General features: G+C 43.2%; 1 protein-coding gene across 4 annotated transcripts in view; it reads right to left on the bottom strand.

Moving 5' to 3' along the window:
- LOC111961426 (nipped-B-like protein B) overlaps positions 1 to 25,299 on the bottom strand; it is a 57,104-nt gene that overhangs the window by 13,150 nt on the left and 18,655 nt on the right. Inside the window, exons 3-24 of one of the 4 annotated variants that reach the window (XM_023983682.2) lie at positions 11,718 to 11,883; positions 11,456 to 11,556; positions 10,206 to 10,317; positions 9,911 to 10,065; positions 8,958 to 9,092; positions 8,413 to 8,558; positions 8,136 to 8,226; positions 7,212 to 7,736; positions 5,756 to 7,060; positions 5,228 to 5,407; positions 4,880 to 5,071; positions 4,370 to 4,441; positions 4,189 to 4,278; positions 3,869 to 3,969; positions 3,678 to 3,764; positions 3,329 to 3,560; positions 2,864 to 3,015; positions 2,674 to 2,754; positions 1,846 to 1,946; positions 1,551 to 1,683; positions 1,361 to 1,443; positions 792 to 924 (exon numbers count right to left, since the gene is read on the bottom strand). In XM_023983682.2, the coding sequence (XP_023839450.1) occupies positions 792 to 924; positions 1,361 to 1,443; positions 1,551 to 1,683; positions 1,846 to 1,946; positions 2,674 to 2,754; positions 2,864 to 3,015; positions 3,329 to 3,560; positions 3,678 to 3,764; positions 3,869 to 3,969; positions 4,189 to 4,278; positions 4,370 to 4,441; positions 4,880 to 5,071; positions 5,228 to 5,407; positions 5,756 to 7,060; positions 7,212 to 7,736; positions 8,136 to 8,226; positions 8,413 to 8,558; positions 8,958 to 9,092; positions 9,911 to 10,065; positions 10,206 to 10,317; positions 11,456 to 11,556; positions 11,718 to 11,883 (4,373 nt within the window). The remainder of the gene's footprint in view (positions 1 to 791; positions 925 to 1,360; positions 1,444 to 1,550; positions 1,684 to 1,845; positions 1,947 to 2,673; positions 2,755 to 2,863; positions 3,016 to 3,328; positions 3,561 to 3,677; positions 3,765 to 3,868; positions 3,970 to 4,188; positions 4,279 to 4,369; positions 4,442 to 4,879; positions 5,072 to 5,227; positions 5,408 to 5,755; positions 7,061 to 7,211; positions 7,737 to 8,135; positions 8,227 to 8,412; positions 8,559 to 8,957; positions 9,093 to 9,910; positions 10,066 to 10,205; positions 10,318 to 11,455; positions 11,557 to 11,717; positions 11,884 to 25,299) is intronic. The other 3 variants (XM_023983683.2, XM_023983684.2, XM_023983685.2) reach the window with 3 other exon arrangements.

The following is a 25,299-nucleotide window of genomic DNA, read 5'->3' as shown; positions in this document are numbered from 1 at the left end:
GTTATGTTTCTAACCTGAGCTTCTGCTACAGCAGCGGGCTGGGGAGTGACTGGTGTGTGAGACGGAGAGAGAGACTAGTAAAGTAGCAACGCCATCTCACTCTAGACAAACTTGTAACGGTTGCCATAGTTTATCTATCCGACAGTGTATGTCTAGACTGCATCAAATCAATGTAGAGATGTAGATAGCTAGCTACTTGAGGCTATAATATGCGGCGCTCCCCATCCTAGTCAACAAATAACAACTCCATTCAGATTAAACAACAGCCTACCTGTCGGTTGTAGCCCACGCCTTCTCATTTAGCAAACTTTTTATTATGTAATTTTTTATAAAATGTTGGAATGCTTAGAGATCTCTCACTYCACTTGCTACACATGGAACCTCTGCTGCTTTGAATGGCTGACAGAAACAAGCAGCTACACGCGTGAAACGTGTGTAGGCTACCGGTATGTCTATATTGTGGAGCGCACGTCATAAAARAATACAGTTAAAAGTTTGTTTTATTAAATTAAGAATTTCAAACGTCATGGTACTATATATCCTTGTATGGAACAATGTCACATAGACAATTTAACATTTTGACAAAGCCTTTTCATTTTTAAAATAGTCCTATATTATTTTCTTATTTTTAGGATTACTCACACAAGTAATCCAATACTAATGTATGTTCGGATATCTGGATAAACGTGCCCATCCCTACACCAGAGGAGTCCTATGTGCTTTTATCTCTACTGCTAGTCAATAACTGATTGATTTAGCTGAATCTTTGTTTCTATGACGGATGGACTCACCAGTAGACGGCCCAGCAGACTGAGGAGAAGCTCTGAAGCTGGCCACTCTGGTTTGTTCACCGTAGACAGCAGGTCCTGGACAAAGTTCTCAAACAGCGGCCGGTAGTCCTCCTCTCCCTGCTTACTGCCACACCTGAAACACAGACAGAGGGAAGTTTGATCGAAGAGCTTACAGTATCATAACAGATATCTTACACCATCTTTAAAAAATAAAAAAAAATAAAAAAAAAATGTTACCCCTTTTTCTCCCCAATTTTGTGATATCCAATTGGTAGTTACAGACTTGTCCCATCGCTGCAACTCCCGTACAGACTCGGCAAAGGTCGAGAGCCACGCGTCCTCCGAAACACGACCCCGCCAAGCCGTACTGCTTCTTGACACACTACTCGCTTAACCCGGAAGCCAGCTGCACCAATGTGTCRGAGGAAACACTGTACAGCTGGTGTACACTGTACAGCCACTAGCACTGCGATGCAGTGCCTTAGACCGCTGCGCTACTCGGGAGGCCACACCGTCTTCTCATAACAGTTAGGATGTAGTTTGATTTTGAAAACGAGAGATCAACTTACTTCTTTAGGAASACGGACAGGAAGTTCTGAGCTGCTCTCATGGCCGTCTCATAAGAGTTAGTGATCTGGACATCTTGATCCACCTGGGAAAATAGAGAGCGCTTGTGAACAAACTAAATACGGAAGTCTTTGGCTGAGAATTCTGTCGAATCATCACTAGCCCAGGTAGTATATGGCATCTCTAACATACCTTCTTGTTGTACTCATCGTCGTGACTGTCCCTGTTGTTGGGGAGGTGCACCACACACTGGATGAGCTGAAGCACCAGAGCTGTGACCATCTGGATGTACATGGGCTCCCCATCCTTATCACTGCTGTTCAGCCTAGGGACACACACATAGACAAAGAAACACGGACAATTCATTTGAGGCAAGATAAACACGCTGAAAAGAACCAGAAAAACATTTGAAAAATAAGGACTGTTTCTTGAGAACTATGACATGGCTTGGTCTCTCGTGGCGCATGTTCTCTACAGGTGCAGTTACCTGAAGTTCCTGAGGCTGCGTTTGCTGGTCGGTAGTCTGGCCAGAGAGGTGAAGATCTCTTCCAGGATGAGCTGCCTGTGCTTCTCATAGCGAGAGAACACCTAAGGGAGATCAGGAGAAAAGGCTCATCATCGGAGTCACACACACACACACACACACACACACTATACACACTCTATACACACTCTATACACACTCTATACACACTCTATACACACACACACATTGGTAATATTGTTATATTGTAAAGATTATATTGTACATTTGTAATAATAGAATAATCATGTATTGTATGATGAATTGTTTTATTTGATGTAATTGTTCTAATCCTGTTTGGACCCCAGGAAGAGTAGCTGCTGCCTTGGCAGCCGCTAATGGGGATCCTAATAAATACAAATAAATGAAAGAGTTACCCTGACATTGCTATACATAATACATACACAATGAAAGGAAATATATTCTAGAACAAATCCAGACTCCATGGGAACCCTGGTTTGAAGCACCACATCAAGAGCAACCCTGGCCCTGCTATATAAGGGCTGTATGGATGCACAATAAAGGGAACTTTATTTATATTGACTCTGTACCGGTACCCCCTGTATATAGCCCCGCTATTATTTACTGCTGCTCTTTAATTATTTGTTATTCTTATCTCTTACTTTTTTTAGGGATTTTCGTAAAACTACATTGTTGGCTAAGGGCTTGTAAGTAAGCATTTCACTGTAAGGTCTACCTACACCTGTTGTATTCGGCGCATGTGACAAATAAAATTWGATTTTTCAAGAACAAAAGGCAGAACTCAATGGGAACCCTGTTTTGGATTCTTACCGCAGTCACCAGTTTGATGGCACACAGCTGTAGCTCACTGACACTCTCCACAAAGAATGGAGTGATGCCCATTGAGGAGACCTCAGGTAAGGAGAGAGGGAGAGATGGGTCACAAGGTGAGCAGGGGTCAGAAAGGGTCAGAGGTCAAAGGGCATGACCCCCAGGTATAGCACTAGGAGCCGAGTCTCACCTGTAGGATGGTGGTGTCAGTCAACAGCTGGATCTCCAGGAGCTCAGAGATGTTGCTGACGATGTCACACACCTTGTTGTAGAGCATGATGATCACCCTCTGCTTGTGTGTGGAGCTTTTAGCCCTCTTAGCCCTGGAGCTCAGATAGCCACCTGGGTGGGAGACGGGAGGAGAGACAATGAGAAAAACAGTTAACAAGGAATGTAGAGCAAAGACCCTCTCCACAGTTAGTCAGGGCAGGAATATGCATAAGTGCAGTTAGTTCAGAGACAGACCACACTGCCTTGAATATACACACTGTGTTTATTCTTTACAATAACCGCCTTTCAAATGTTCTGGGTGCTCTGGTTTTGAACAGAGTGTATCAAGACTGTGACTGGACATTTATATGGCCTGTTCTCGCCACATTATGCTATGGCTTTGCTCCAATTGCTTTTGATAGTAAGGTGGGTTTAGGGTGCTGACCTCCATGAGGGTTCACTCTGTAGACAGGGTCATACTGAGGGTAGAGGGTGTTCTGCAGGTGAAACTTGGTGTACTGCAGCACCCTCTCAATCACGTCCTCGATGTACACCGCCTTGGGCATGCGGGACGACGTCATGATGTTGAGGGCCGTCAGACAGGCGTCAGCTGACTTGGTCACGCGCTCCATGATGAGGTCACGCCACAGCCGCTCCTCGTCTTCTGCGTCTGCGTCCTGTTGGGACAGAGAGAGAAGACGTTCAGACAAGTGGAACTTCTCCATGGAACATGCTTTTTAAGTCAGGAGGAGACATAATCTGTGTCCRGGAAACCATATGAGGGGACAACTTACATGGTTCATCAGTGTGGAGAGCTTGGAACCATCCTGAATGTTCTTCTCCAGGATGTTCAGGACCTTCACCAACTTATCAGATGGAAGCTATGGATGAGACAGATGAGAAAATACATAACAGAATACCTTATCCAATTTAGGATTGCCAAAAAGACTGACATCATCCTGCATCCAGTGTTCCCTTTTCTTACCCTGAAGGTGATGCCCATGGCCTTGATCTTAGCAGATTCGCTGCCCAGCTCACTCAGCTGGTGTTTCCCCAGCAGAAGCTCCTGTGGGATCTCATCATCATCTGTTGACAAGAGTTCTGCAGTTAGAGGAAGCAGTCCTGTCACCRTCATTTGTCACTGAACATTACATTACGGCTGAAATCAAATTACATTTGAAAATAATTCCAACAATCACAAGGTTATCTGTCCCATCCTTGGTAGAAGGTATTATAAACACCGACTCAAACCGCCGAGGATTAAAAAAAAAACACCTGTAAAAGTAGATCATGAATAATGCATACCCATGGCATTGAAGTCAATGTCCTCCAAGCTCTCCAGAATGTTGTCCACACTGGCTGAGAACCTCTTGAACGTGGAGGAGTCCATCAGTTCTKTTGAGTAAACACAGAGAAAGTGAGTAACCTGCGTTAATGGGACAAAAGTCATACAACAAAGACACTGCTGAAGTTAGGACGAAATTACCTTCTGGTGTCAGCTTGGGCTCGTATGCCTTCCTCTTCTTCTGTTTCTCCTTCTTCTTCATCTTTCTGGCAACTGGACAGGATAGATACATGTTCGAAAAATACATTGGACAGCAACACTTACCTAGTGAAATATTACTATAGATTTAAGATCTTAATTTGAACTATATAGTCTAAGCAAAATAATCATGCAGCAACAGGATTTGAATGTTCAGTCCATACTGTTGCTTGATCGGTGGTTAGGCTATTAGCTGGCCAAAAGTAGGCTGTGTGAAAAGTGGAATACTGTTAATATAACTGTGTTCGTGGTGGTTTTCAGTGAATTTACGTAAATCACAAAGCTCAGCAACAAAAGGGTGATCAAATGATGATCTTACATCTCATCCTCTGCATTTTTACCCTGCATCTAATGCCCAGGTATAGCCTGCTGGTTTAAACTCTTCAGACAGTGGAAAAAAATAACCACTGACGCCCATGCTGGATGGTCAGTCGAAGACAGTGCCAGACTTACGGTCACTCATGCTGGGTGGTGGGGATTCCTCATCCGATTCCTCTGGGCTGCGTTCTCGGTAGCGCCTGCCGGATCCCTTGCGCCGCTCCTGGGAGCCCCCACTACTCCTCCGGTGCTCTCCTGAGCCTCTCCTCTCCCGCTCATCAGGCGCCCACGTCTTTTCTCGCTCCTTCTTGTGACGCTTCCGTGCAGCTGCACGGAGAGAAAGAAGGAGCAACGAGTTACAGGATGTTGCTTTAATCATCAGGGGTTTGTTATCAACCAGTAGCCTGCACTACTGGGATTGAAATGAACACAGTTTTGGATATGGCTGTGGGGGGGGGGAACAGATATGTGTGTGACACTCACACTCCGTCACAGAGTCGTTGTCTGAGTCGTCGGAGTCGACTTCGGCATACTTGGGCTTCTCGTTGACGGTGCTGCGCTTGCGTTTGTTCATCTTCACTCTCTCACACAGTGGCATGGTGGACTCTATCTCAGCAATGAGATGAGGAGGCAGTTCTTTCAACACTGATTCGTCAAGACCTCCTAAGGAGAGGTCACCCAGTCATCTATTAGCCCTTGTATGAAAGGTACACTAACAACGACACATTACGCGCCACAATTAAAACCAGTAGTGTCTTGTATACAGGATCATTAGCAAGGCCTCATGACCAAATCAAATCAACCCCAAAATAAATCATAATCCCTTCAAAGGGGGTGAAATACAGTACGTGATTSTGTGCTGCTAGTGGATCAATGTGCAAAGTAATTAAAACTCTCAAAGTTCTCATATTAAGTCAAAAACGCATGATGTCAAAACCATAGTTAAACCTTAACTTCACCCACACAATAAGCTRACCCAGTCAGTCACGCATACAGCAGGATGTCTCTTACCTTTCCCAGACTTCTCATGAGAGTGTCTGCTCTTGGAGGACTTGGAGCCGCGTGCGTTCCTGTCCTCCCTTTCCCTGATGATTTTCTGCACCTCGTCGATGCTGAGTTTCTGCAGCACCACAACAGGTTTGGCTCCTGTCTTCATCTCCTCTACAAGCCCCAGTCGCTCCAGCTTGACCCGGGGCTCGCTCCAGCCCTCCATTACAGGCCCCAGACCAGACCCAGGCTTCCTCATCTCAGCTGCCAACACATGCCCATCCTTATCCCGCTTCATCTTGGGAATCACAAAGTTCTTAAAGCCTCCAGACTTTACCCCCCCTAGCAGGTAGGCAGGGAACTCCTGTTTGCTTTCAGCAGGCTGCTGTTGCTGCTTGGAGTCYTGTCGGTTCCTGCTGCCGTCCCCACTCCTCCTCTCCTCCCCGCTCCTCCTCTCCTCTTTATTAGGGGGTTTGAGGTTGGGGCATGGCCGGTCAGTCCTCTGGCGCACACTGGGGTCCACCCCCCCTCGGCCCTCCTGCTTAACCCGCGGGCTCTCTGGCCTGGAGCGCTGCTCTGGAGACCGGCGGTCCCGTGGTTCCCCTGCCTCTGTCCTGTGTTTCCTCTCCCTGTCTTTATCCGCCCGCTCCCTGTCTCTGTCCCGTCCATGTTTGGAGTCGTGTTCCCCCCTGCTGGACTTGCTGGGGGTCTCTGGCCTGCGGATACGGGATGKGTCGCTGTCTCGGGACCTGTCTTCCCTGTGACCAGAGTCTGAGCGGCCCTCGTGCCGTTGTCGTGGCGTGTCAGGCGTCCTGCTGTCAGGTCGGGCCTTGCCATTGTCAGGTTTTCCGTCGTGTCTGTGTTTGGACGAGTCTCTTCTGTTTTCGTGCTTGTGTTTAGGGGTCTCCGGTCGGCCGTCGGGGCCCAGCTTCTTGGGKGTGTCGGCRCGCTGCTTGATGACCTCTGGCCGGCCGTCTGCAGTCTGTAGTCGCTCTCCATCCGTCTTGGACTTTAGCCGCAGGACTCCGGTAGAGTCGGAGCCGTCCTCTGGACCCAGGCGTTCCTCGGGCCAGCGCCGGGCCTCCACGGCTGGGGTGGGGGTGCCCATGTTCACCTCTGGCTGCCCGTCAGCTCTGCCTGCTTGCTGCAGGTCGATGCTGACCATTAGGGCAGGCCGGCTGGCACCATTACTGGCTGCACTAGCCTCCTGGGGTGCCAACTTGCTGCCAGCATTGCCCCCTCCCACRCCAGGCTGAGTTGCCCCCGCTGTACCTCCAGCGCCAGGCTCTTGGGGATACGAGTCCTGCTTCCGCTTCTTCAGTGGCTTGTCTACAATGAGGAAACCATGGGTAAGGAAATTGACAGACACCCACAACTATCAAGTTCTTTCTCCCGTCTCTCATTATTAAGTGAAWAATATTGCCAGTATGTGATAAATCAGCAAGTGTAAAACTAGATGAAGCAAGATGTGCACACTCACCTTTATCCTGAACCTCTTTGGAGCAGCGCTCCCTTTCTATGAGCGTCTCTCGTTCTATCCTCTCGATCTCAGCAAGAGCATCCATCTCAGCATCGTCGTACACAGCTCCGCTGATCACCCCTATAGCCTGTTTGGTGTTCTGGAGCACAGGGACCTGCTGGTAGCCTGACTGCTCCCCCTGGCCCGGGGCTAACCTGTGGGCAGGGTCCTGCTGCGTCCGGGAGAACTGCAGGCTGTTGTAGGCCAGGTCAGTGTCCTGGTCCTCTACCCCGGATAGGAGCTCTCCAGATTGGTCCAACTCAGAGGACTTCACCCGGGACAGTTTGAGCGTCAGCTTGGTAGAGTCTTTAGAGGGAGAGCTRACAATGTCGTACATGGCAGCTTTTTCCAACTGCTCTTTCTCCTCTTTAGTTAGCTTCTTCTGCTTCTTCTTGTGGTCAGGAGAGTCCAGGAGGAGGTCGGGAGCGGAGTCACGGGGGGGAGCATAAGGTGGAGGGGATTGCAGAATGAGGCCAGGTCGTGACCCTGCCAAAACCAAAAAGGTGAGTTTATTTTTTAACAAGGATTTTTTGCAGCAGCGGTGGCAAAGTCAGCTTGGTGGGGGAGCTCAAACGGTATAAAAAAAAAATCTATGAGGGCCCCATGACATTTTTTTTATTTTACATTCTCCCTCTGTAGATTTGTTTGAGTGATTATTAGTTCTCAAATAGGATCTTATTTAAATATATATAGCTCCATTATCTATTCTACATATTTAGATATCTTGTTTAAGTTTACACTGAAAACGTTTACCCAACTTTTTTGTAATCATTATGTGAAGTGGTGGGCCGCGGCTACTAAATGAATATAGGGGAAACACTGCTTGGCATAGAATAGGTAGGTTGACTCGTGATTTCCAGCCCACAGCATGATCATGCATAATACCTTTTGGGGTCCCTTCGCTGCCCACAGGGGAAGAAACAGACTGGGGCGATCGGAGCGGGAAGGAGGCATTTCTCATGGAAGGATCACTCTCCTAGGGAAAACACATATCACATAAGTATCTATATTATAGATCATTAAAGCAGCAATGGTGGATACAACAAATACATTAAGGCAGTGTACAAGCAATGAGGATCCACGCGAGGAAACTGAATTTCATGTGAAAATAGTCTCTTTGCTAGGTAGTTTCATTTTGGTATGAATCATTTCTTGTGTTTACCTCATTCCCTAGTCTGTGGACTATGTTCATGTAGTCTTCGTTCGAGCCATGTCTGGCATTGTGATTGGCTGAGTTGCTTGAAATTTGCCCGGAGACCTTGTTGTCGTGGATGTTCCGCATGCTAGCAGGAACCACGGGACTGGCAACTGAACAGACACAGACAGACACCCAAATAAATCTCACATACAATCTATCAATAGTTTAACTGCCTTCCAGCTAAGCCAAAACCCATACTCAACCACTGGTTCACCTGTAAATCTTGTTTAAAAGGTGGAATGAATGCAAATAAACAAGACATAAAACAACAAAACAAAAGAAAGAAAACGTGAAATATTATGCCAATGTACAGGAATCTTGCAGCAAGTGTGCATTGCAAATCAACACTGCATCCTGTAATGTTACACACAGAGTTTGCGTCGACAGAGCATGGATATTCTGTGCTGCAAATAATAAGGCACAGACACAWGAGCCGATGGGTCACAGCTTGGAGGTGATGGGGCAGGATAGCGGATGTTTGACATGATGTCCCCAGGTGACTCCCGTACCTAAGGTTGGGGTGGAGGGGTTCTGGTGGGGGGAGGCCTGGGGCTGGGTCTGCACCTCTAGGCAGGGCTGCACAGGCCTCTTGGGGCTTCCTGAATAAGAGGGTGCAGCCGGAACGACAGGGGAACCATGCAGCTCTACGACCACAGAACATCAACACAACACACCAGGGTAAACCATGGGTATATATCCATGTTATTTTGACTCRTTATTGTTATTCATTATGCACTCCTCGTTTCATTATTTCTACTTTAATCTTTAACTCTGCATTGTTGGAAAAGAGCCTGTAAGTAAACATTTCAYTGTTGTTTATGAAGCATGTGACAAATACAATTTGGTCTGTTGGTTCAACACAGAATCAACATCCTGACACACAGTACCAGTCAAAAGTTTGGACACACTTACTCGTTCAAGGGTTTTCCTTTATTTTGACTATTTCCTACATTGTAGAATAATAGTGAAGACATCAAAACTATGAAATAACACATATGGAATCATGTAGTGAGCAAAAAAGTGTAAAACAAGTCCCATAGGGCAGCACACAATTGGCCCAGCGTCGTCCGGGTTAGGGTTTGGCYAGTGTAGGGCGTCATTGTAAATAACAATTATCTTAACTGAYTTGCCTAGTTAAATAAAAAACTTAAAAAGCTGGTTGAGAGAATGCCAAGTGTGTGCAAAGCTGTCATCAAGGCAAAGGGTGGCTACTTTGAAGAATCTCAAATATATTTTGATTTGTTTCCCACTTTTTTGTTTACTACATGATTCCATATGTGTCATTTCATAGTTTTGATGTCTTCACTATTATTCTATTATGTAGAAAATAATGAATGAGTAAGTGTGTCCAAACGTTTGACTGGTACTGTACATAAAAGCTAGGTACAGTACGGTTATCTGAAAATCAGTTCGTAGGTTTCATGCATAATTTTCCTATACAAAAGCAGAGGTGCAGTCTCACCTTGCTGGATCTGTTGGTGCTGAGAATAGCTGGGGGGATGAGGGTACTGCTGCATGTAACTTGCAGGGCTTTGGGGGGCATAAGGGCTAGGCACAGGGCTGTTCTGCTGGGGTGTGAACCTAGCGCCGGACCCCATCTGTGGAGATGCAAAGCGACTGTAGAGGAAGAGGATGAGAAGAACATGTCAATTCCAAGGGAACTTGCAACTCTCAAAGGCTGACAGAAGTATTGAATGAACTATCAGAGCACCCACTGTACCATTACACCAAATTGAATGAGAAATGTATCGTTATACCTAGAAGGGCTGTGTGAGATAGTGGATTGCTGGTAGTTTGTCGACGCCGGACTCCCATGCATGGAATTCTGGGACATCTTGTACTGCGGCATTATTGGCTGCTGCATTATATCTTTGAGACGAAAAGAAGAAGTGATTAAAGAGGAGTAGAGAAGGCCAGTGCACAGCACCAGTACGGAGGCAACCTCCAGTCCAAGACAGAGGGGTCCTGTTTATGTCAGTGGAAGATAGAAGACCTCACTCAAAGAACTATTAAGCTACTTCAGGAGCGAGACTGCATGAGATCACTTTCTGATCCTCACTCAGTTATCTGGTGGTTTGACAAAATGCATTTCTTTACAAAACACTAGTATTTAAGAGTTATGGGGAGKGCAGGAGATTATAGTAACAGAAGAAGTTTTCACAGAGTGTACAACAAAGTCCGATAAACACATTGCACGATTCACTGTTGAATACAACAGCACAGCGTCAGGCCAGAGGTTTGGGAGACATTTCCCTGGAGGACATGCAAACGGTCGGGGTCACTTAGCCAGCAGAGATGACACAGGATACAAGTCTGTGTCATCATCATAACACACTTAGCTTGCCTAATCAAGGTCCTTAACCAAACATTAACACACAAATAACTGCTTGGAAAAACAGAGCACGACAGGGACAGTGATAAGCTATTTCAATTATCCGGATAATGAATGCAACAGCAGCTAGGGTAGAGGTTAGCAAACTCATTTGCATGTCTACTATAGATGACAAACTGTCTCAGACATGACGAGGTTCCAAGTCTTGCGCTGTATCCCAATCTCAGCACAGCACTACACAGTACAGGGGATCCCTTCTGGCACCAGCCTCAACAGTCTGTGCAGACACCACTTTCCCCCTATAGCACCAGCAACTAGACACCAGTTTGTCACTGACTGAAATCGCTGCATGATCTGTCCATAGATCACAGAGCAATTAAATGTTTTATCAACTATACTCAAGGCAATAAGTACCACAAGCTCTTTCCAAGCTACAAGTACAGCGCTAACTCTAAAAATCACCCAAGACAACAAAGCTTAGCCTTGCAATGCCTCAAAAAGCTGTTTTGACCCAGAAAACACATTTGACCCAGGAAGTGTTACTCGGGTCAACAAATCAAGGCCCTAAGAAGAAGGGACACAGTCAGTGCTGTGTTAGGCCATACAATGTGCTCCAGAGCAGCGTTCAAGACACTCTCTCCGTACCACCCTGAACCCCATGCCAGGCTGACTTACTTTTCTCCCTGAAGATGTTGGGGTTCCTAGAGAGCACTGTCTGCAGCAGCACAGGCACGTCACCCTCCGGGTCATCACTGCCCAAGTTGTCCTTCAGCTCTCTGCAATGGGAAGGGAGGGGCAGAAAGGTTACAGTCAGCACATCAGAATAAATTACAAACTTTATACATGAATCAACAATGGCAACTGTGGCTCATAACTTTCTCTACTCAGCTGTTTTGAAAACAAGCGTAGAAATGTGCAGGGGTGTGGAGGTACTCACATGTGCTCGGTGGAAACCTGGTTGAGGCTGTGAGCCAGCTGGGACACCAGGTTCTCATCCCGGCAGGCCAGCAGACAGTTGACCTCCTCCGCGATCCTCCCATTGTACAGCAGACTCTTAGTGGTGGTGGCAGGGAGAGGGGATGGCAGGGGCAGCTGGTTTAACACTGCAAAGACGAAGAGGAGACAGGTTAGCCTGAGTGAGTGGGAGGTTGGGTGAGCGAGAAGACATCCGCCATAATAAAAAGACACTGAATATCCCTTTGAGCACAGCCAAGTGAATAATGATGTGGATAGTATATTATACCACCCAGAAAATAAATATCCCACCTTCCTTCCTAACTGAGTTGCCGGGTAGGAAGGAAACTGCCATGGGATGTCAAGATTTTTATTTTATTTCACCTTTATTTAACCAGGTACGCTAGTTGAGAACAAGTTCTCATTTACAACGGCGACCTGGCCAAGATAAAGCAAAGCAGTGCAACACAAACAACAATACAGAGTTACACATGGAATAAACAAACATACAGTCAATAATACAATAGAAAAAGTCTATATACAGTGAGTGCAAATGAGGTAAGATAAGGGAGTGAATGCAAGAAATAAGCCATAGCGGCAAAATAATTACAATAAAGCAATTAACACTGGAGTGATAGATGTGCTGAAGATGAATGTGCACGTAGAGATACTGGGGTGCAAAGGAGCAAAAATAAATAACAGTATGGGGATGAGGTTGTTGGATGGGCTATTTACAGATGGGCTATGTACAGATGCAGTGATCTGCTCTGACAGCTGGTGCTTAAAGCTAGTGAGGGAGATATGAGTCTCCAGCTTCAGTGATTTTTGCAGTTTGTTCCAGTCATTGGCAGCAGAGAACTGGAAGGAAAGGCAGCCAAGAGGAATTGGCTTTGGGGGTGACCAGTGAAATATACCTGCTGGAGCGTGTGCTACGGGATGAGGCCAATGGTGATAAAACACCTATAGTTCTCTGTTGATGTGGTTTTACGACACCCTTTAACGACACCTGCGGTGTATGTGCAGCAATGGCAGAACAACATTAAAACTAGTTAACTATGATTTGTGATCATGGTCATCTCTGCTCGCTGTAACCAACAAAGGCTGAGATGGGAAAAATGTGCATGCAGGGTTCAACAGTAACGATGGCCAGTGGATCTCGACAGTCACTGGCCCGACCTGGCCATTAACTTTTCTGCGCATTTTTGAGTTCCATTTCAACATTTACCTTCTCTGTCACAGTCTACCATTGAAACCCAATGAAGACCACAGGCAGAATACTCAAGCTAGTTGTATTTAAGCAATATGATTGGCCATTCATTCAAGCACCACCACGCTACTGATGCCTTCACACAGCACACGCAAACTGTCCAGAGCAAAAAGAAACACACAATAATACATTCGCTGAGCTTATTTATTTTACGGAAAGGGATTTACAAAATTAAACTCTCTGCTTTGGCTGGAACTCAAATTGCTAGGGAGCTGGCCCACATTTGTAATATTTTTTTCAACCTTTATTTAACCAGGTAGGCAAGTTGAGAACAAGTTCTCATTTACAATTGCGACCTGGCCAAGATAAAGCAAAGCAGTTCGACACATACAACAACACAGAGTTACACATGGAGTAAAACAAACATACAGTCAATAATACAGTAGAAAAATAACTCTATATACAATGTGAGCAAATGAGGTGAGATAAGGGAGGTAAAGGCAACAAAAAAAAGGCCATGGTGGCGAGGTAAATACAATATAGCAAGTAAAACACTGGAATGGTAGATTTGCAGTGGAAGAATGTGCAAAGTAGAAATAGAAATAATGGGGTGCAAAGGAGCACAATAAATAAATAAATAAATACATACAGTAGGGGAAGAGGTAGTTGTTTGGGCTAAATCATAGATGGGCTATGTACAGGTGCAGTAATCTGTGAGAAGGCTTGGAAGGAGGCTTTTCAGTATAGGCTTCCTTATTCAGTGAAACCAATATTGTGGAGTAGCTGGGATGTTGTTGAACCATGCCAGGGTCCAATCTTAACTTATTTTCTTTCTCGTCAGGCCAGTTGGACAAAAATGTACTGTCCCAAACAGAATTTCTACTGGCCCGGACATGGTGTAGTTTTTTAATGCATTGGGGTCATGCAGGGCCTATAGCAGCATTTCCCAAACTCGCTCCCGTGGACACCAAGGGGTGGACATTTTGTTTTTTGCCCTAGCAATACACAGCTGATTCAAATAATCAACAAATTATCAAACTTTGATTATTTGAGTCAGCTGTGAAGTGCTCGGGCAAAAACCAAAACGTACACCCCTTGGGGTCCCCTGGACCAACTTTGGGAAACACTGGCCTATAGGTTGGCATGCTTCTCTCTATATTCAACTATTAAAGATATTCTCCAGTACTTTGGCGACTAAGACATTATTGAACATCCACTTTGGGCTGGATGTTTCAATATGTAGTTCATACATACATAATCTATGAGCAGAATTACTGTTTTACCTCAATTAGCCATGAAATCCCTAGTTTAAAATCAACTGTTTCCCTACATTTCCCCCATGGGGYGGCAGGTAGSCTAGTGGTTAGAGCGTTGGGCCAGTAACCGAAAGGTTGCTGGATCGAATCCCCGAGCTGACAAGATAAAAATCTGGCATTCTGCCCCTGAACAAGGCAGTTGACCCACTGTTCCCTGGTAGGCCGTCATTGTAAATAATAATTTGTTCTTGCCTAAAAGTGAAATAAATAAAATAAAAAATATATTTGAAAAAAATACATTGTACAACCTAAATGCAAAGTATTAAGTTAGGGATAAATCCATTACTGCATAAAACCATCCATAGTTTAGGGTGTTTTCACACCTGGTCCCTTAAAATGTTTGTGCTCAGTGCGGTTCACTTCATTTGATGTGCAGTGTGAACACTCCAAAGGAACTCAGAACCCTCAAACGAGACCCCGAAGCGAACTGAGACCATCAGGAGAGGTGGTCTGAGTTCGGTTTGCTTGAATTCCACGGTCCAGTTCCATTTTTAGGGCAATGTGAGCACAAAGCTACCCAGGTTTGCTTGTCATTATTTCCACACCACACACTAGACTACTGAAACACTGGTTCCCCTGCCATAACCCCTCACATTGGTGCCACAAAAGAGAGAAGATAAGCAGGTTCGCAGAGAATTTTTTTTGTTGTTTTTGATTAGTGATTGTCAAGGAAGCACAGAAGTTTTTAGGTCAAGATTATTTGTTTGCAAWRTGTGATCTATAGGCTAAGAGAGCTTCATAAGCTGTTTATTAATTGTGGGGTTCGAATAATGTGAGAAGACAACATATTTGGTAAGAATCAAAACATATGGTACAAAGTCTATTCTAGCTGTAAAAGGGTCCAAAGTCTCAAGTCGAGTCCCAAGTAGAGCAGGTCGAATCAAGTCCAAGTCGTGCATTCTAAGAGTCACGTCACACGTTTTTTCAAATTAAAAAATCTATACACGCAATTACTTTTTCTATTTATTGAGGCTACCAGACATCCACTTTCATAAGTTTGTCTACAACACATTTTGGTTATTTAATAATTACTTTTAACAAATTACAAATGTAATCTTCATAAGCAAATAAAAAATGTCAAGCGATTTTGGCATAACAAAAGACCAGTAGGCCTATGCTAGTAATTTTTGATTGATGCCCCATTGCTGGTGAGCTTGGAAAGTAAACACTTAAAGAGATTCTCTGGCACGTTTGTATACTTTTTAGCCAATAGTTCTGAAAGTAGCRCTCACAARCCAAATGTGGTCCCAGGAAATGGCATACTATGTTACATACAGTATGTGCAGATACAGTTGAAGTCGGAAGATTACATACACGTAGGTTGAAGTCATTAAAACTAATTTTTCAACAACTCCACARATTTCTTGTTAACAAACTATAGTTTTGGCAAGTCGTTTAGGACTTCTACTTTGTGCATGACAAGTCATTTTTCCAACAATTGTTTAAAGACAGAATATTTCACTTATAATACAGCTTGGAAAATTCCAGAAAATGATGGCATGGCTTTAGAAGCTTCTGATAGGCTAATTGACATCATTTGAGTCAATTGGAGGTGTACCTGTGGATGTATTTCAAGGCCTACTTTCAACCTCAGTTGAACTATAGTTTGTTAACAAGAAATTTGTGGAGTTGTTGAAAAATTAGTTTTAATTTTTACATTTAAGTCATTTAGCAGACGCTCTTATCCAGAGCGACTTACAAGTAATGACTTCAACCTACGTGTATGTAATCTGCTTGACATCATGGGAAAATCAAAAGAAATCAGCCAAGACCAAAAAACATAATTGTAGACCTCCACAAGTCTGGTTTATTCTTGGGAGCAATTTCCAAAACACCTGAAGGTACCACGTTCATCTGTACAAACAAAAGTACGCAAGTATAAACACCATGGGACCACGTAGCCGTCATACCGCTCAGGAAGGAGACGTGTTCTGTCTCCTAGAGATGAACATACTTTGGTGCGAAAAGTGAAAATCGATCCCASAACARCAGCMAAGGACCTTGTGAAGATGCTGGAGGAAACAGCTACAAAAGTATCTATATCCACAGTAAAACGAGTCCTATATCGACATAACCTGAAAGGTTGCTCAGCAAGGAAGAAGCCACTTACTCAAAACCGCCATAAAAAGCCAGACTCGATTTGCAACTGCAAATGGGGACAAAGATCATCACTTTTGGAGAAATGTCTTCTGGTCTGATGAAACAAAAATAGAACAGTTTGCCATAATGACCATCGTTATTTAGGTGGAAAAAGGGGAGCTTGCCGAAGAACACCATCCCAACCGTGAAGCACGGGGTGGCAGCATCATGTTGTGGGGGTGCTTTGCTGCAGTAGGACTGGTGCACTTCACAAAATAGACATCATGAGGATGGAAAATTAGTGGATATATTGAAACAACATCTCAAGACATCAGGCAGGAAGTTAAAGCTTGGTCGCAAAGGGTCTTCCAAATGGACAATGACCCCAAGCATACTTCCAAAGTTTGTGGCAAAATGGCTTAAGGACAACAAAGTCAAGGTATTGGAGTGGCCATCACAAAGTCTTGACCTCAATCCTATAGAAAATTTGTGGCAGACTGAAAAACGTGTGCGAGCAAGGAGCCTACAAACCTGACTCAGTTACACCAGCCTCTGTCAGGAGGAATGGGCCAAAATTCACCCAACTTACTGTGAGAAGCTTGTGGAAGGCTACCAGAAACATTTGACCCAAGTTGAACAATTTAAAGCAATGCTACCAAATACTAATTGCCTATGTAAACTTCTGAGCCACTGGAATGTGAATGAATAAATAAAAGCTGAAATAAATCAATCATTCTCTCTACTATTATTCTGACATTTCACATTCTTAAAATAATGAGGTGATCCTAACTGACCTAAGACAGGRAATGTTTACTAGGATTAAATGTCAGGAATTGTGAAAAACAGTTTAAAAGTATTTGGCTATGGTATATGTACACTTCCGACTTCAACTGTATTTACACCACGTCATTGCCCTCTCACACTCCGCTGTGTGTGCATCTCGCTAGCTGTCACTCAAATGCTGAGGGGATGAAGCTCATTGGCTGGAACTATAATTGCTAGGGGGCTAGCCAACGTGRGGGGAAATGGCGCAGCACAGCTMTCAGTAAACAGTTGGTTTCAAACTCAGTGTTTTCCATAAACACCGGCCATAGGCTAATCAGCCGATAAGACTCATTTTCAGCCAGCTACTTTTCCACTTCTTATTAACTAGGCTACTTTTAACTTAGAAAAGTATATTTCGCTAGTCCGTCAAACCCTCTCCCTCTAGAATGAACGATATGCATCTTCTAGCAATCTATTGATAGGATAGGCGACTGTCAGTCACAAAGCGAGTGAGGACAGGGAGAAACAGTCTGATGTCTGTTCCCCCTCCCAGTAAAACTGGTGCGYGCTGTGGTTAGTAAACAAAAGGATTTCTTAGGTTTCCTTTCCTAGGATGTCGGGGYTTTCCATACAGTGACRCGCTAAAGTGAGTGACTCTMGTCTTGTCAGTCAGTATAGCCTACCGAATTGAATCGGTGAGAGAGCYGTTCATTTGGCTCCCTAATTTGCATAGGCTATTGGTAGGCCTAGGCTTTTGGGGCGAGAATCTGTAGATAACTTATGAAMGCATTCGATGAAGAATCAGTACTACAGAAACTATAGGTTGTGGAGAGCCTCATTTTGGTCCAAATATGATAATTAGGGCCCTCGCGGAATCCAGGCATTAAAACGGAATTCAACAATATTTTAAAAATGTATTGACTTTAGTAGGTAATTAACTACAGTGCCTTCAGAAAKTATTCACAGCCCTTTACTTTTTTCACATTTTGTTGTGTTACAAAGTAGGATTAAAATGGATTGAATTGTAATTTTTGGTCAACGATCTACACAAAATACCAACATTTATAAAAAGAATATGAAAAATATCTGTTAAAAACACCTTGGCAGCGATTACAGCTGTACGTTTTTTGGGGTAAGTCTAAGAGCAAATCAAGGCCTAAGAAAAGGGACACAGTCAGTGCTTTAGGCATACATTGCTCCAGAGCACGTTCAAACACTCTCTCCGTACCACCCTGAACCCATGCCAGGCTGACTTACTTTTCTCCTGAAGAGTTTGGTTCCTAGAGACACTGCTGCAGCAGCACAGGCAGTCACCTCGCGGTCATCACTGCCAAGTTTCCTTCAGCTCTCTGCAATGGGAAGGGAGGCAGAGAAGGTTACAGTCAGCACATCAGAATAAAATTACAAACTTTATACATGAATCAACAATGCAACTGTGGCTCAAACTTCTCTACTCAGCTGTTTTGAAAACAAGCGTAGAAATGTGCAGGGGTGTGGAGGTACTCACATGTGCTCGGTGAACCGTTGAGGCTGTGAGCAGCTGACACCAGTTCTCATCCCGGCAGCCAGCAGACAGTTGACCTCCTCCGCGATCCTCCCATTGTACAGCAGACTCTTAGTGGTGTGCAGAGAGGGATGCAGGGCAGCTGTTTAACACTGCAAGACGAAGAGAGACAGGTTAGCCTGAGTGAGAGGGTGACAGAAGACATCCCATAATAAAAAGACACTGAATATCCTTTGAGCACAGCCAAGTGAATAATGATGTGATAGTATATTATTACCACCAAAAAAAATATCCACCTTCCTTCTAACTGAGTTGCCGTAGAAGGAAACTGCATGGGATGTCAAGATTTTTTATTTATTTCACCTTTATTTAACCAGTACGCTAGTTAGAACAAGTCTCATTTACAACGGCGACTGGCAGATAAGCAAAGCAGTGCAACACAAAACAACATACAGAGTTACACATGGAATAAACAAACATACAGTCAATAATACAATAGAAAAAGTCTATATTACATGAGTGCAAATAGTAAATAAGGAGTGAATGCAAGAAATAACATAGCGCAAAATAATTACAATAAAGCAATAACACTGGAGGATAGACTGAAGATGAATGTGCACTGTAGAGATACTGGGGTCATACAGGAGCAAAAATAAAAACAGTATGGGGATGAGGTTGTTGGATGGGCTATTTACAGATGCTATGTACATGATGCAGTATCTGCTCTGACAGCTGGTGCTTAAAGCTAGTGAGGAGATATGAGTCTCCAGCTTCAGATGATTTTGCATTTTCAGCATTAGCAGCAGAGAACTGAAGGAAAGGCAGCCAAGAGGAATTGGCTTTGGGGGACCAGTGAAATATACCTGCTGGAGCGTTGCTACGGGATGAGGCCAATGGTGATAAAACACTATATCTCTGTTGATGTGGTTTTACGACACCCTTTAACGACACCTGCGGTGTATGGTGCAGCAATGGCAGAACAACATTAAAACTAGTTAACTATGATTGTGATCATGGTCATCTCTGCTCGCTGTAACCAACAAAGGCTGAGATGGGAAAAATGTGCATGCAGGGTTCAACATAACGATGGCCAGTGATCGACAGTCACTGGCCGACCTGGCCATTAACTTTTCTGCGCATTTTTGAGTTCCATTTCAACATTTACCTTCTCTGTCACAGTCTACCATTGAAACCCAATGAAGACCACAGGCGAATACTCAAGCTAGTTATTTAAGCAATATGATTGCCATTCATTCAAGCACCACCACGCTACTGATGCCTTCACACAGCACACGCAAACTGTCCAGAGCAAAAAAGAACACACAATAATACATTCGCTGAGCTTATTTATTTTACGAAAGGGATTTACAAAATTAAACTCTCTGCTTTGGCTGGAACTCAAATTGCTAGGAGCTGGCCCACATTTGTAATATTTTTTCAACCTTTATTAACCAGGTAGGCAAGTTGAGAACAAGTTCTCATTTACAATTGCGACCTGGCCAAGATAAAGCAAAGCAGTTCACACATACAACAACACAGAGTTACACATGAGTAAAACAAACATACAGTCAATAATACAGTAGAAAAATAACTCTAATACAATGTGAGCAATGAGGTGAGATAAGGGAGTAAAGGCAACAAAAAAAAGCCATGGTGGCGAGGTAAATACAATATATAGCAAGTAAAACACTGGAATGGTAGATTTGCAGTGGAAAATGTGCAAGTAGAAATAGAAATAATGGGTGCAAAGAGCACAATAAATAAATAAATAAATACATACAGTAGGGGAAGAGTAGTTGTTTGGGCTAAATCATAATGGGCTATGTACAGGTGCAGTAATCTGTGAGAAGGCTTGGAAGAGCTTTTCAGTATAGGCTTCCTTATTCAGTGAAACCAAATTGTGGAGTAGCGGGATGTTTGTTAACCATGCCAGGTCCAATCTTAACTATTTTCTTTCTCGTCAGGCCAGTTGGACAAAATGTACTGTCCCAAAACAGAATTTCTACTGGCCCGGACATGGTGTAGTTTTTTAATGCATTGGGTCATGCAGGCCTATAGCAGCATTTCCCAAACTCGCTCCCGTGACACCAAGGGTGACATTTTGTTTTTGCCCTAGCAATACACAGCTGATTCAAATAATCAACAAATTATCAAACTTTGATTTGAGTCAGCTGTGAAGTGTCGGGCAAAAACCAAAACGTACACCCCGGGTCCCTGGACCAACTTTGGGAAACACTGCCTATAGGTTGGCAGCTTCTCTCTATATTCAACTATTAAAGATATTCTCCAGTACTTTGGCGACTAAGACATTATTGAACATCACTTGGGCTGGATGTTTCAATATGTAGTTCATACATACATAATCTATGAGCAGAATACTTTTTACCTCAATTACCATGAAATCCCTAGTTTAAAATCAACGTTTCCCTACATTCCCCCATGCGGGCAGTACTAGTGTAGAGCGTTTGGCCAGTAACCGAAAGGTTGCTGGATCGAATCCCCGAGCTGACAAGATAAAAATCTGGCATTCTGCCCCTGAACAAGGAGTTACCCACTGTTCCTGGTAGGCCGTCATTTAAATAATAATTTGTTCTTGCCTAAAAGTGAAATAAAAAATAAAAAATATATTTTGAAAAAAAAAAATTGTACAACCTAAATGCAAAGTATTAAGTTAGGATAAATCCATTACTGCATAAAACCATCCATAGTTTAGGGTGTTTTCACACCTGGTCCCTTAAAATGTTTGTGCTCAGTGCGGTTCACTTCATTTGATGTGCAGTTGTGAACACTCCAAAGAACTCAGAACCCTCAAACAGACCCCGAAGCGAACTGAGACCATCAGGAGATGGTCTGAGTTCGGTTTGCTTGAATTCCACGGTCCAGTTCCATTTTTAGGCAATGTGAGACAAAGCTACCCAGGTTTGCTGTCATTATTTCCACACCACACACTAGACTACTGAAACACTGTTCCCCTGCCATAACCCCTCACATTGGTGCCACAAAGAAGAAGATAAGCAGGTTCGCAGAGAATTTTTTTGTTGTTTTGATTAGTATGATTGTCAAGGAAGCACAGAAGTTTTTAGGTCAAGATTTATTGTTGCAATGTGATCTATAGGCTAAGAGAGCTTCATAAGCTGTTTATTAATTGTGGGGTTCGAATAATGTGAGAAGAAACATATTGGGAAGAATCAAAACATATGGGCAAAGTCTATTCTAGCTGTTAAAAGGGTCCAAAGTCTCAAGTCGAGTCCCAAGGTAGAGCAGGTCGAATCAAGTCCAAGTCGTGCATTCTAAGAGTCACGTCACACGTTTGCGTGTATAGAATTAAAAAATCTATACACGCAATTACTTTTTCTATTTATTGAGGCTACCAGACATCCACTTTCATAAGTTGTCTACAACACATTTTGGTTATTTAATAATTACTTTTAACAAATTAAAATGTAATCTCTCATAAGCAAATAAAAAATGTCAAGCGATTTTGCATAACAAAAAGACCAGAGCCTATGCTAGTAATTTTTGATTATGCCCATTGCTGGTGAGCTTGGAAAGTAAACACTTAAAGAATTCTCTGGCACGTTTGTATACTTTTTAGCAATAGTTCTGAAAGTAGCACTCACAAACCAAATGTGGTCCCAGAAATGGCATACTATGTTACATACAGTATGTGCAGATACAGTTGAAGTCGAAGATTACATACACGTAGTTGAAGTCATTAAAACTAATTTTCAAAAACTCCACAAAATTCTTGTTAACAAACTAGATTTTGGCAAGTCGTTTAGGACTTCTACTTTGTGCATGACAAGTCATTTTTCCAACAATTGTTTAAAGACAGAATATTTCACTTATAATACAGCTTGAAAATCCCAGAAAATGTATGGCATGGCTTTAGAAGCTTCTTATAGGCTAATTGACATCATTGAGTCAATTGGAGGTGTACCTGGATGTATTTCAAGGCCTACTTTCAACCTCAGTTGAACTATAGTTGTTAACAAAAATTTGTGGAGTTGTTAAAAATTAGTTTTAATTTTTACATTTAAGTCATTTACAGACGCTCTTATCCAGAGCGACTTACAAGTAATGACTTCAACCTACGTGTATGTAATCTGCTTGACATCATGGAAATCAAAAGAAATCAGCCAAGACCAAAAAACATAATTGTAGACCTCCACAAGTCTGTTATTCTTGGAGCAATTTCCAAAACACCTGAAGTACCACGTTCACTGTACAAACAAAAGTACGCAAGTATAAACACCATGGGACCACGTAGCCGTCATACGCTCAGGAAGGAGACGTGTTCTGTCTCCTAGAGAGAACATACTTGTGGCGAAAAGTGAAAATCGATCCCACAACAGCAGCAAAGACCTTGTGAAGATGCTGGAGGAAACAGCTACAAAAAGTATCTATATCCACAGTAAAACGAGTCCTATATCGACATAACCTGAAAGGTTGCTCAGCAGGAAGAAGCCACTACTCCAAAACCCATAAAAAGCCAGACTACGATTTGCACTGCAAATGGGGACAAAGATCATACTTTTTGGAGAAATGTCTTCTGGTCTGATGAAACAAAATAGAACAGTTTGCCATAATGACCATCGTTAGTTAGGTGGAAAAAGGGGGAGGCTTGCGAAGAACACCATCCCAACCGTGAAGCACGGGTGCAGCATCATGTTGTGGGGGTGCTTTGCTGCAGTAGGGACTGGTGCACTTCACAAAATAGATGGCATCATGAGATGAAAATTAGTGATATATTGAAACAACATCTCAAGACATCAGTCAGGAAGTAAAGCTTGGTCGCAAATGGTCTTCCAAATGGAACAATGACCCCAAGCATACTTCCAAAGTTGTGGCAAAATGGCTTAAGGACAACAAAGTCAAGGTATTGGAGTGGCCATCACAAAGTCTTGACCTCAATCCTATAGAAAATTTGGCAGAACTGAAAAACGTGTGCGAGCAAGGAGGCCTACAAACCTGACTCAGTTACACCAGCTCTGTCAGGAGGAATGGGCCAAAATTCACCCAACTTACTGTGAGAAGCTTGTGGAAGGCTACCAGAAACATTTGACCCAAGTTGAACAATTTAAAGGCAATGCTACCAAATACTAATTGCCTAGTAAACTTCTGAGCCACTTGGAATGTGATGAAATAAATAAAAGCTGAAATAAATCAATCATTCTCTCTACTATTTATTCTGACATTTCACATTCTTAAAATAATGAGGTGATCCTAACTGACCTAAGACAGGAAATGTTTACTAGGATTAAATGTCAGGAATTGTGAAAAACAGTTTAAAAGTATTTGGCTATGGTATATGTACACTTCCGACTTCAACTGTATTTACACCACGTCATTGCCCTCTCACACTCCGCTTGTGTGCATCTCGCTAGCTGTCACTCAAATGCTGAGGGGATGAAGCTCATTGGCTTGAACTATAATTGCTAGGGGCTACCAACGTGGGGAAATGCGGCAGCACAGCTATCAGTAACAGTTGGTTTCAAACTCAGTGTTTTCCATAAACACCGGCCATAGCTAATCAGCCGATAAGACTCATTTTCAGCCAGCTACTTTTCCACTTCTTATTAACTAGGCTACTTTTAACTTAGAAAAGTATATTTCGCTAGTCCGTCAAACCCTCTCCCTCTAGAATGAACGATATGCATCTTCTAGCAATCTATTGATAGGATACGGCGACTGTCAGTCACAAAGCGAGTGAGGACAGGGAGAAACAGTCTGATGTCTGTTCCCCCTCCCAGTAAAACTGGTGCGTGCTGTGGTTAGTAAACAAAAGGATTTCTTAGGTTTCCTTTCCTAGGATGTCGGGGTTTTCCATACAGTGACACGCTAAAGTGAGTGACTCTCGTCTTGTCAGTCAGTATAGCCTACCGAATTGAATCGGTGAGAGAGCTGTTCATTTGGCTCCCTAATTTGCATGAGCTATTGTAGGCCTAGGCTTTTGGGGCGAGAATCTGTAGATAACTTATGAAAGCATTCGATGAAGAATCAGTACTACAGAAACTATAGGTTGTGGAGAGCCTCATTTTGGTCCAAATATGATAATTAAGCCCTCGCGGAATCCAGGCATTAAAACGGAATTCAACAATATTTAAAAATGTATTGACTTTATAGGTAATTAACTACAGTCCTTCAGAAATTATTCACAGCCCTTTACTTTTTTCACATTTTGTTGTGTTACAAAGTAGGATTAAAATGGATTAATTGTAATTTTTGGTCAACGATCTACACAAAATACCAACATTTATAAAAAGAATATGAAAAATATCTGTTAAAAACACCTTGGCAGCGATTACAGCTGTACGTTTTTTGGGGTAAGTCTAAGAGCATGGCACACCTGGATTGTACAAATATTTGCCAATTATTATTTTTCAAATTCTTCAAACTCTGTGAAGTTGGTTGCTGATCGTAGCCATTTTCAAGTCTTGCAGTAGATTTTCAAGCTGATTAAAGTCAAAACTTTAACTAGGCCATTCAGAACATTAATGTCATCTTGGAAAGCAACTGCAGTAATAATTTGGCCTGTGTTTTAGGATTTTGTCCTGCTGAAAGGGGAATTTTTCTCCCAGTGTCTGTTGGAAAGAAGACTAAAATGATTTTGCCCGTGTTAGCGGTATTCCGTTTCTTATTTTGTTATTGTAATTTTTACCCCCCCTTTCTCCCTAATTTCGTGATTACATCT

Source organism: Salvelinus sp. IW2-2015, linkage group LG4q.1:29 (assembly GCF_002910315.2).
Source record: "Salvelinus sp. IW2-2015 linkage group LG4q.1:29, ASM291031v2, whole genome shotgun sequence".
In the NCBI taxonomy this organism is placed as follows: Eukaryota; Metazoa; Chordata; class Actinopteri; order Salmoniformes; family Salmonidae; genus Salvelinus; species Salvelinus sp. IW2-2015.
Note: the sequence above shows the minus strand (reverse complement) of the source record. Positions and strands in the feature narration are given on the sequence as shown.